The sequence below is a fragment of the Cibotium barometz genome, chromosome 45 (assembly GCF_041138505.1).
Source record: "Cibotium barometz isolate CiBa-2024 chromosome 45, ASM4113850v1, whole genome shotgun sequence".
NCBI classification, from domain to species: domain Eukaryota; kingdom Viridiplantae; phylum Streptophyta; class Polypodiopsida; order Cyatheales; family Cibotiaceae; genus Cibotium; species Cibotium barometz.
In genome coordinates, this window is record NC_141090.1 from 36,563,001 (window position 1) to 36,575,234 (window position 12,234).

Below are 12,234 nucleotides of genomic sequence, written 5' to 3' on the forward strand. Positions count from 1 at the left end.
GAAGGGCTGGCTTTTTGACACCCTGGGTTTCCACACAGGGAGCCCACAGTCATCCAGTGCGATAACCAGAGTTGTATAGCTATTGCTCGGAACCCGGTTTTCCATGCCCGGACCAAGCAAATAGAGATACAGTATCACTTTGTACGTGAGAAGATCTTGGCTGGTGACATCTTGCTACTTTATTGTTCGACGGAGGACAATGCGGCGGACCTCTTCACGAAGTCTCTACCTCAGGCTACGCTCAGGCGGCACTCCAGCTCCCTTGGGTTGGTTTCACAGCCAGGAGCTGAGAGGGGGTGTTAGAAGTCATCTCCTGTCTATATTTATACACCAGGGCCTCTGTTGTGGGTGTGCCCACCCTGTATAAGGTGTTTTATCATTTTTCCACACTCCCCGTATTTTTTCCTATTTTTTTCCATTTTTCCTAGTGGTGGGGAGGGTTGCCAGAGGGTGCCAAGAGCACTCGAGTGCTGGTCGACTGCACACAGGTCAGTCGTGGGCTACTGGACAGCTGGCCGACTGTACTTTCTCAGTCGTGGGCATCACTCTGCTGGCCGACTGCATTTATGCAGTCGTGGACATTATTCAGCAGTCGTGGGCACTTTATATGCTGGCCGACTGCTCTCCCAGGGATGCATATATAGCCCCCTTGCCCCCACCACTTCCTCATTCAGTTTTCTCGGGATCTTGTGTATAGAGAAGAGTTTACACACCTATCTCTCTGTGTTTCTTGTGCTGTTTATTTTCTGCAGTCTACTTGCTCTTGTCTACCCAAGTTTGGTTATCATTTCCGCTGCATATTCTGACAGGGTGGTGGTGGCAAATCAGGTGCTTTTAGCGACCATGTGGTACATTACGTCTTGTTGGATCTTCTCGAGGTCTTGCATCAGCCAGGTACAGAGGCTGATCAGGAACTTTCTTTGGTCCGGGCGGGACGGTCAGCCAGCTCGGGCAAAGGTTGCTTGGGCAGTTATTACACTTCCACTGGCCCAGGGAGGCTTGGGCATTATAGATCCAGTCGATCAGAGTAGAGCCTTATTGGGGAAGCTTGTTGTTCGGGGGCTGCTTCCAGGCGCTGAGCCTTGGAAAGAGCTGCTTTTGCAGCGGCTGCAGGCTCGGGCTCCCCCAGCAGGGGGCACTTGGGCACCAGAGATTCGATGGATCTTCATAGAGATGAGGAGGACAGGCCTCAGTAGAGGATGGGAGGACAGATTTGCTTTGAGCATCCTGAGAGCTTGGGAGCTGCTGAGACCGGGGCTCTCTCAGAGACCTCCTTCTTGTGTTGAGGAGCGGGCCAGACAGCCGCTCATCTGGAGCCCAGCAGTTCGCACAGAGCAAGGTCATATGCTGGGTTCTCGGCCTCGTCTAGCTTGGGGACCTCTGGCGGAAGGCCCAGCACGTAGCTTTGGAGACTGGCAGGCCTTTTGCAGTCTCCCAGAGGAGATCCAGGTGGAGAGGCTGAGTCATTTCAAAGGGGGGTTGATTATGAGGGATGACATTCAGGAGGCACTCACAGAGGAGTGGTTCACGCCTCTCAAGCTAGTGGCCCCACGGTGGATGGGAGCCTTTACACAGTTGGAGATCCTGATTGCTGTCAGAGCTTGCACTGAGGATGGCACTTGCCTCTACTATGAGATTCAGGATGAGGGCAGACTTCAGAGAGTGGAGGTGGAGTCACCTTTGGTTGCAGAGTGCACCTTTCAGAGGATACGGGTAGTGGCCGCCGCTTCTCGGAAGTGGCATATTGACCCAGACCTTGCAGATGTGCTCCCGGATTGGCGCATATGGGCATATGCAGCGCGCCCCTTGGCCCGGCTACAGTGGGACCCTGGCAAGTACGAGTGGCATGATCCTTATGCATCCCTTGAGGCCACAAAGATCACCTTTTTCCAGTATACTGTTAGGCTGGGGCGGCATATTTTGACGGCGAGGAGGATAGTCTCTCCAGCTGTGCAGCTACAGGGACTCTCACAGGAGTTCCTGGAGGATTTTTGGGCCCGGCTCTGGGCTAGTCGACAGGCCCGCAGGATCTCGACTTTCCAGTGGTTGGCTGGTCGCCCACAGGGGCTCAGCAGTTGGCACCTGGCTTGTCTATAGCGGTCTTCTGACGGCCTGCGTCCGATGCGGCCACCCTATGGAGACACAGAGACATTGCCTTTGGGATTGCCCTCAGGCGCAGCAGATTTGGCTGCAGATGCTACGTATTCTGGCCCCCCTCTCTCCAGAGGGTATGTATACGTGGGGTGCCGCTGCTTGGTCGACTTTGTCAGGGCCGGCTATGGGCTATGAGACGGAGCAGGACAGCCAGGCCATCAGATTCATTAGGGGCCAGCCTCGCCTCGTTCCTTCACCGGATTTCTCGTCCGCCAGCTGGACACAGGAGAGGGATCTACGATGGGAGCTCCTCAGCAGCCTCACCATCTGGTTCACCTGGAGGGCCCGGTGTTTCAGGGCCTTTGAGGGGAGACTGGAGCCACCAGCAGAGACTGTACGGGGGATTTGGCAGGAGTTGATCCACACCCTGCGAGGACAGTATGATCGCATCCGGGGGGCGACTCAGATGAGGCGATCTTGCGGCGCCAGGCCTTTCACACCACCTGGCGCAGCGGCCCCTTCTATATCCTGCACGCGGGGTCCCCCCGTTGGCATTACAAGCCACCTGTTTGGCTTTTCCCCCCTCCTATTGTATGATTTAGCCCCTCAGTTCCTTGTACTGATGCTTGTACTTTTCAGCACCTAGGGAGAGTCTCCCGGGCTGCCTTGCTTTGTTCACTGCTCTGCTTTTCTTGTGAGCAGGAGAGGATCTTTTGTAGCCCTACGGGCGTTTTTATATAACTAATGAAAGGATCTTTTCTCGGAAAAAAAAAAAACTTTCCTCTGCATTCTCTCCAACATTCACCGGAGTGTAGCTTGCATCAACATCAAGCCTTTGACGTTTTTGTTGCTCCGAGGCATCTCAAGCATAACCCACATCCTTCTCGATCATCTCCTCAATAAGATCCATGTTAAGGCTATTGGCAGCCATGCCACCAACAGCAGCAACCCGGTCATCCAAATCCATGTACAAAAGCAAAGAAAACCCGTTCTCTCAAACCCTAATTCAGCACCTGAAAACCCTAATTCAGCAGCTGCAAACCCTAAATCAGTAGCTGCAAACCCTAAATCAGCACCTGCGCAGCCAATTGAGGAACGCTTCCCACAAGCCCATGATGACTACGCCAGATGAATGATGATGACGACCACCTGGGCCATCAAGAATCCTGAGTAGTCAAGGCGAAGATGTATGCCCTGAGCGTTCTCGATTCAACTGCAAAACCAAAAGCAGGGCAACCTGTAGGTAGACAACCCAGCCACAGCAAGCTCCCGTCAACTGGCGACCTCTTTCTGCACACTCTCTCTCTCTCTCTCACACACACACACAAGCCTAGAGGCAGAGCAGAAGCAAAGGCGGGTATGAACTCTCTCTCTCTCTCTCTCTCTCTCTCTCTCTCTCTCTCTCTCTCACACACACACTCTCTCTCACACACACACACACACATACATATGTACCCTGTTGGCCAATACCTTATGTCAGCATTTTCCCAGCCTTCTACGACAGCCTCACACTTCCTACAATACCAATTCTTTTCTTTTGCACCATTATCAGGTTCCTGTATGCCGTAACAAGACTGATGCACACGAATATGACAGCTAGCACATTGTAGAACCTGTAAATGTTCAGTCATTTCATGGATCAGCAACAATGGGAGAGATATGATCAAGAAGCAAGCATGCCCACAGCTCAAATTCTAACCAGGTTATATGCTGAATTTTCTCCTCCATTGCATATACAGCATTCTTCTGATATGTGCTCCTCATCCTCTTCGAGAGCCTCTGTAATTGAGTTGAAACCATTTGAGTCAGCGGCCTTGTTCTCCAAAAGATCCACAATTTTTTCAAACTGATCTGCAGATAGTGCAGATGAAGGAGACATGGTTTGGTTGTACTTGTTTAGCCATTCCTCATCCTCCTCATCCATATCATAATCAGCCTGAGAGAAAACAATAATAGGGAGCATTTTACTATAGAAATACTGATAGCCACACATATAAATGTTGGTATGTGAGTTCCTATGTATTGTGTGTGTTTGCATACAAATGCAAGTGAGCGAACAGAGGAATAGGTATGCACAACGGACGTGTGCATGCATTTATGCTTAAAACGGTGTGTGCACGTGCATTGTGTGTAGGTCAGTGTTCACAAAAAACCAGAGTTTTGGCATCCCCACACCTCTAAGTTGCATTTGAATGCAAATCCTAATTTGTTGTTGTTGTACAAAAATCCTAATTGGTTGCTGCTATATAAGAACCCATATTTGTAGCTATTGTATGAAAACTCTACTTCGGAGGTGCTACTGTTCAAAAAACCTACTTTGGAGGTGCTACGGTACAAAAACCCTACTTTGTTGTTACTCCATGAAAACCTTAATATGGAGCTATTTCCAACTGTTTTAACTTGTGTCCAAACAAAGGAAAACAGGCAAATTCTGAGCAATGTAATGGACAGAAATTTTGAGTTTTTGGGCATGGATCTCAGCCATTGGGCACATGAATCAGCCATTGGCCATTACTAGGCATGGAAGTTGGCCATTGGGCTTGGAAATCAGTCATTGGGCACATCAATCAGCCATTTGTTGGGCACATCAATCAGGCATTTAGCAACCATTGGGCATGGGACTGAGCTATTGGGCCTGGAAATCAACAATTGGGCATAGAAACCAGTCATCGGGCTCATGAAACAGCTATGTGGACTCTTGGGTAGAGGTTTGGTAAAATCCAAAATTATATAATTACAAAAGGGGGGTAAATAGTTTTGTAAAGAAAAATGTAAATTTTAAAAATATGGGTAATTATATCCACTTGTGCATGTTATGTGAGTTTTAAAAATATGGGTAAATTATATCCATTTGTGCATGTTATGTGAGTTTTCATTTTCATTCAGTTCACCACCCTAGGATCTCTTCAAAGATGTAATTGAGATTCAGAATGAGAATGCGATAAGCTCGGGGGGTGATCGGGTGGTTCGAGCTCTCTTGGGCAATTGCTACCTCCTCATATTTGAAAGGACGACCGTTTCTTGGGAGCTCATCACAGCATTGCAGATTGGCGTAAGTAGCAGCCGCAGTGCAATCACCCTGCCAATGGAGACTCGTCGGCGGCAACCGACCTAACAAGTGACTCGAGGAGCATGCACCAGCACGGTCTAGCCTTTCTCCGTACTCGGAGCCCAAGACCCTTCCTCAACCAAGGAGACGCTGGTATCACTTGGCATAATAGGCCCCCAATGTGACTCCCTCACGGATGTAGCCTCCCTGCCAGCCATGGGGGGAGCATTGTACAGTCTACCTCATTGCATGATTGTAATCCGCTCACAAGCATATGCTTTGCTTTTAACTAATAAAACAATCTCTTCTCAAGGTGGGATGGGGTGGTGGAGAGAATCATGGGGGCCAACCAAGTTTGTGCACGAGATCTGACAAACAAAGGCCCTTAACCGATTCCAAGAGCAAAGATCCCCTCTTGCAAGGTCGTTTAGGACATGATCCCCAAAGCAGTCTCATGTGAATAGTGGTGTTTCCGGCTCTTCTTTCCAACAAAAGACTCGCTCTTATACCACTTGTTAAAACTACAACGATCAAACCTGCCTCAACAACACTAAACACACACTCACATACACAACCAATTAACAAACATCAAACTCACCAACCCAACTGTCACAATCCTCTAGAGAGTTGTGACATGCGGAAGGACTTCTAGGATGTTGTCTTGGAAGAATCTAGGAACATGATGGACTCACTCATGGAATGGTTGGTGACTCTAGTGAGTATGCGAACTCATAGAAGGGTTGGTGACCCTAATGAGTCGGTTTCTTCCTCTACTTGAGAAAGGACGATTTTTGGACATACAGAAATCTGGCTAAGCATATAGAACAGATAACATGAGCAATCACACTGAGCCTCTTGAGCAAGAGAGGGCACATGGAGAAGGATCTGTTAGAACTGCTCATACTCCTTTTGAGCAAGAGAGGGCACATGCAGAAGGCTCTGTTGGAACTGCTCATACTCTTTTTGAGCAGGAGATGGCATATGCAGAAGCGACTATTGGTACTGCACATACAAGATCCTGTTGATGTAAGGTCTAAGTTGGAGGCCTTGAGATGTCAAGTTAGACGCTACCATGATGAGACAGCAGAGTGGCGATCTTTGAGAAAAGATCCTGATGTGCAAAAAGTTTTGAGTACAAAAAGGAAAATATCACAAGATGATGCAGCCTTTGAGGCTATGGCAACAGAGATGGGATACAAGGATCCTCGCGAATCGGCCATGTCCTATTTGAGAGGACGAAAGGATGTATCTGAGGATTTCAGTGGAAGAAGGGCTTCTCATCTGGGAGCACATGCGAATTCAGATGATTTAGAAGAGGCTCTATCTCATCCTCATCATATTGTTCCATGCTGATTCTACTTGATCTACAAGCACCACTCGGGATAGTGGAAAGAGGGCTCGAGATGAATCCCCTAATTGTAAAACTGATGAGCATGGCAGATCTCATTCAAAGAAGAAAGCTAAAGAGTTCAAGCCAGGGGATAAGGACATCAAATTTGAAAATTTCTTTGGAAAGATGGAAATTACCAAAGCTCTTGCTTTTATTTGGCAATTTGAGATTATCTCATATTTCACCAAGAGCCAAGGCAAACAAGGGCTACACAAGCCAAGGAGTTCTAAAGCAAAGGGGTGAAGGACTGCAGGTCAAGGGTAGAGATTTCTCAGCCAAGAAAGGTCAAGATTTCTATATTTTCTTTTCAGATTCACATCATTCTAATAAAGCAAATACACCATTCGTGGTGGGGGCCCTACAGAGGGTATTTGGGACCCAATACTGTGTCCTCTCCATCTCCCTCTCTCTCTCTCTATTTTCTGCACATCTTCATTCAGTTTTGTGCGTTAATTCCGTCGTGAAAAGTGTGCTGATTTCTGAGCATTGAAGTTACCGATCTTCTCCAAGTCATCTGCATGTTACATAAGGCCTGCACCCCCTTCACGTTTGTTTGGTTTGTTTGCAGGTTTCGAGTCTTGTACCAGGAGCGTTCTACGAGGAGATCCTATGGGGATTTGACAGTGGTATCAAAGCAAGCCTCGAGAACGAGCAAGTCGGTAGGTAGAGGAAAAGAGGTCGAAGAAAAGCTATGAGTTCGAGAAAATTGCTGTTTTTCTGTTCATACTGCTGTTTTTCAGATTTAGCGTGTTATTTTTACATCGTAGGAACCCGTGATGAAGGTTGTGGTCTTGTATGGGTTGTTTGCTTTGCAAGAAGAAGGATTGGATGCACACATCTTGTACAAGAGAATACTCTGTTGGTAATAAAGATACCTTGTGTTGTGTCATGTGTAAGATTATCTTTTGGTGTTTCAGGATGTTTATGTTTATGATGCTTGTGACAGATGTTTTGGTATATGCTCATGATGTGATGGATGTTGAATGTATACTGTGTTTTGGCAATTAGTTTCTGTATTCACGCGCCCGCCTGTGACACCAACTAGCTATGAAGCACGGCTAAATGCCTAATTCTAGCTAGTGGATAACCATGGACAACAACCAGCCATGTCCAACGCCACGAATGGTACTGTTATGTACCTAGCACTAACCCTTGGGGTTAGAGACTAATCCAGTAAGGTTAGGGGAGGCCTGGGATTAGGAAAAGCACATGGATTCAGGTGGCTAAGGTTCAAATTTAATAAATCCAAGGTTATTGGCTATTTATGACTGGACTATTATTTATAGCTTCAATAACCACTATATAAGTGAGTCTTGGGTTATTATTGATTCATTGTGGTCTAGACTTGGACCAAGAGGGCCATAGACATGTTGGATCGCGGGTAGTCTTGCCAAGGGCCCCTATGGGCAAGCACTGGTGGTATGGGATGCTGGGGCTGACTGGCATGGACTTGTGGGAATGGAACCTTAGCCCTTGGCTCGGGGGAGGTTCGCAGAGGGGAGGGAACCTACGGTTGGGTGGTGAGCTTGCCTGCACCACCCCTTTTATTTGGTTTCTCTAATCTTGTTTATGCCTGTGTATTAGGTGATCCTTGGGGAGGAGTTTCTCACAAGTACCCACCACCATATGAACACTGATGATGGATCATCACTCACTTGTGTTCACCTCATTAATTTATACACGCCCACGAGCCTAGAAACTACAGCTAGCCCACAAGTCTTGAGTTATAATTAGCCAACCCCAATCAATCCGAATACTCAAATCTTAGGGTTAGTTAACCTAATACTTCTTTTAAAAACTATAGTTAGCCCAGAAGTCTTGAGTTATAATTAGCCAACCCCAATCAATCCAAATACTCAAATCTTAGGGTTAGTTAACCTAATAGTTCCTTCTTTAAAGCTATCCCCGGTTCATCCTGCCCTATTCCTCGGCACATATAATGGCTAAATTTACATTCCAAAATGCTATTACTCTACAAGATACTTAATCAGGGTGGTGCGGCAGAAAAAATTTCAAAACGCGTGCTCACCTGGCCATCTTGAATCTTGGGAATTGCTTTTATGTATGAATCTTGCATAGTGTATGTCAGCGCCGGTCTCTGCAAGTTGTCTTCAGATTCTGATCGATACTGAAAAGAAGGAATCAAAATTGGTTTCACCTTTCCCTCTGTTCCATTTAAGACCTCTAAGGCCCCTCTACTACTGCCATTATACTTCACTTTGTCCATAAAAGAGTTTTTTGGTTCAGGTTGCTGTTGTAGCATCCGATAGAACGAGCCTCCATCAAGCTCATAGTAATCCTAAAATTGTACAAAAGTAATTCTTCTTAGCACAGAACAGTTTATGAAAAAAATAACTTAAGAAAATGGCCACCTAGGAGAAGTCAAGCACCTGATCCCGACCTTCAACCAGAACGAGCAGACGCTGCTCCAGGTCAAGAGGGCGAGGGCGCATCTGCCTTCCACCTGTTTCTGTGGGGTTTGTTGCAACTAGACAGCATTTGCTCGCAGGATCAAACTTTACAGCCTCCATGTTTGACTCCATCCCATCCTCTGCTACTTTTGGTGCTGATGCTACCTTTCCTGCCTCGACATCATTCCCCATCGAGCTCAACAAATGGGCATCCTGCACTGTGGCGTTGTCGTTCTTAACTCCCTCGTGCAATGTCCCCTTTCTCCTGTCCAAAGGGCGCACTTCTGAGCTCTTTAAGAAAGAAGGTTCTGAAAGGAGAACCTTTTGAGTAGCTTCATACCCATTCACATCATCCAGGCTATCCATGGTCCTCTTCCTATTACTTCGCCTGGGTATCACAAAAGTTTTATTCGCTTTTTTCTGTCTCTCTTCTTCTACACTTCTTCTCTCTTCTACATCTTCATGTTGTGCTGTGATAGGTAGAAGGATCACCTGATTTGCATTCATCTCCCTTGGATCATCCAAACCGTTTATAGCCCTCAATCTTTTTCTTCTGAACAATATAGAATCATGGCTTCCTTCTTTATGTGGCCTCTTTTCTTTGTACTCTGGATGATTGAGGGGCTCTTCAAAGTCTATTGCAGTCTGGGTTGACTCTAAGTCACCTGGATGATAAGTAACAGTTTTGCCTGCACCCCCTTTTAGCCTGCCTTGTCCCTCTTCTAAGAGCCCTTTTCCTCTTGTCAAAGAACCTTTTCCTTCTCCTTGAAGGTCCTCAACTGATGATCTCTCCTTACGAAGCTTCCCTTTCCTTGTTGAAACTCCTATATTGTTTGTTGGAACAGCAGACACATTCATAGCAACATGGTGCAGACCTGCATCGTGTTTAACTCCCCTTTTGCTTTTTGACCGTGTAGCTTTTTCACTGCGAGTTTTCTCTTTTGACTTGCCTTCAACAATTCCAAGAGTGCTTCCTACTGGTGAAAATCGACAAGGACTGTCTGGCCCTGAGTCTACTCCATGAAGATCTTTTACTTTGGCATCTTCTATGCTCTGAACAGACTTTCCAGAAAGCTTACTTTTTGGAAATATTGAAGATTTCCTTTCTTCATCCACACCAGATGTGGGCTGGGCGTGTGCTGTTACACCTAATTTACCCCTAGTAATCACACCTTCTGGTCTAGACACTGATGGTAGTGTTTTTTCAGGCCGTGACTTCATCTGTACAGCTCCGGTTTGCCTTGTCCTCTTGTGTTCCTGCTTCAAAGGCTCATGAACAATCTCCTCCTGTTTATCCATAAAATCAGAAGCATCGTTGCTGGCTCTGTGCAAGATCTCGTTCTTGGCCATGTCAAGCCTGGTTAATCTGCGGATACCTATGGCATTCCTGGGTGATGGAGTGTCAGCAGGCACACCTAGACTCTTTCCTGTTACACTCTGGGTTGTACCCCTCTCCTGTTGTCTGAGCTTTTTTGCAAGTGATGTGCTTTTCTCTCTGCTGTGATCCAGTAACGTAGATGTAGGTGTGAACCTACTTCTTCCCCCTGCTTCATCCATGGCCTTGTACCTGATGTTTTTCTGTGCATTCATATACCTCATCAAATTTCTATTTTTCTCTCCATTCAAGGCCTTAGACCTCATGATTCTAGGTGCATCCATGGCCTTACACATCATCAGCTTCCTACTTTCCTCTCCATCCATGGCCCTGGTCATCCTTCTGCCAACAACATAGGTCTCCTCTTCTTTTCTTCCATCATGCACTGTACTGTTAACCCTAGGACTAGAAAGCTTATGGGTTAGGGTTTCATCTACTTTGCTGGTTTTCCCCCTTTTTCTTAGAGTTTCTGGTGATTCAGATTCTTGTGGAGGAGGAGAGCGTACCTTAGTTCCATCGCTATGCAAAGCAGAGCTTCTCAGTAAGCGGTTGAGGTAGGGTTTCTGTAAGCGACTGTTCCTACGGAGGCGCATCCTGTGCTTAAGCAGCCGGTGGTTGGTCTTCGCCCTCGCAGCTGCGCTCTTCAACCTGCGCCAATTTCCCCTTTTCCGGAGTAAAACACTGTTGATTTTGCTCGGAGGCTTCTTCATCACAAAATTTACACAGACCAAGCTAAAGCTAAAACCCGCAGAGGAGCCGATATATATTCGCGTCGTGTACTTCGCGCTGCCATCAAAAAATACGTACTCAATTTTACTCCAGCCTATTCCAGTACCCCTGTTTTTACTAATTAGGTACTTACGACTAATCTCGCTACGCTTTTCGTATTTTATATATGTACATTATAAGCCCTTTTTTCCTTTCTTTTTTGGGTTGGAGTAGAAAGCATTATTAATATAATAATAACAATAATAATTTGCTATGTATTATTAAAATAATAATAACAATAATAATTTGCTATGTATAATCTCACCATCACATTCGAAAATACGAATGGTATGGTCCGTAGAAAGCATTATTAATATAATAATAACAATAATAATTTGCTATGTATAATCTCACCATCACATTCGAAAATACGAATGCTATGGTCCGTACTCCACCTATGTCTTTGGGGTTGGAGTAGAAAGCATTATTAATATAATAATAACAATAATAATTTGCTGTGTGTAATCTCACCATCACATTCGAAAATACGAATGGTATGGTCCGTACTCCACCTATGTCTTTGCTCCTCGTAAGTAGGGAATATAGTCGAACAAAGTGCTCCTCTAAGCGCAACCTCGCAAGTCCACATCGTGTCAAGGAAAGATGAGCGAAAGCAAACGCTATCATATCATCCTCTTGCGATAATCCAAAAATCCCTAAGAGACGGGGTTGAGTCACCAACTGTTTACTGCTAGGCCATCTGGAAAAAGGATCCTAATCGATATTGCAAGTCTCACTTTCAAAAATCCTAACAAAATAAACCTCGCTCTAATACATATAGATACATTATATTACTATCATATACAATATAATAACCATGTAATATATCTATATATATATTTATTTACTGTGGAGAAGAGGGAACAAAGCTACCAAATCACCTAACACAAATTGATATGTACTGCGGGAAGTTGGGTAGGGTTCGAACACACAACACTACACTACGCACACACTTAGTCGAACCACTACACCAACTTCCGTTGGTTAATATGTAATATAATATTATCGTATTGCTTCTAAATAACTTGTGTGATTAGAATGTTTTATCACTATTAAATATATTGATTATTATATTTATATATTCATTTTTAAGATAATTTATTATATATTTATATATAATAATAAAATTAATATACATTATATAGGC

At 45.5% G+C, this 12,234-nt stretch overlaps 1 protein-coding gene across 6 annotated transcripts in view; it reads right to left on the reverse strand.

The window, feature by feature from the left end:
• Positions 1 to 11,188, reverse strand: part of LOC147612704 (uncharacterized) — a 40,114-nt gene extending 28,926 nt beyond the window's left edge. For 3 of the 6 annotated variants that reach the window (XM_086783276.1, XM_086783275.1, XM_086783272.1), the window contains exons 1-4: positions 8,924 to 11,188; positions 8,563 to 8,832; positions 3,794 to 4,030; positions 3,565 to 3,707 (exon numbers count right to left, since the gene is read on the reverse strand). In XM_086783276.1, coding sequence (XP_086639402.1) covers positions 3,565 to 3,707; positions 3,794 to 4,030; positions 8,563 to 8,832; positions 8,924 to 11,029 — 2,756 coding nt within the window. In that variant the 5' untranslated portion in view covers positions 11,030 to 11,188. The remainder of the gene's footprint in view (positions 1 to 3,564; positions 3,708 to 3,793; positions 4,031 to 8,562; positions 8,833 to 8,923) is intronic. The other 3 variants (XM_086783277.1, XM_086783273.1, XM_086783274.1) reach the window with 3 other exon arrangements.
• Between the last annotated feature and the right edge of the window lie 1,046 nt (positions 11,189 to 12,234).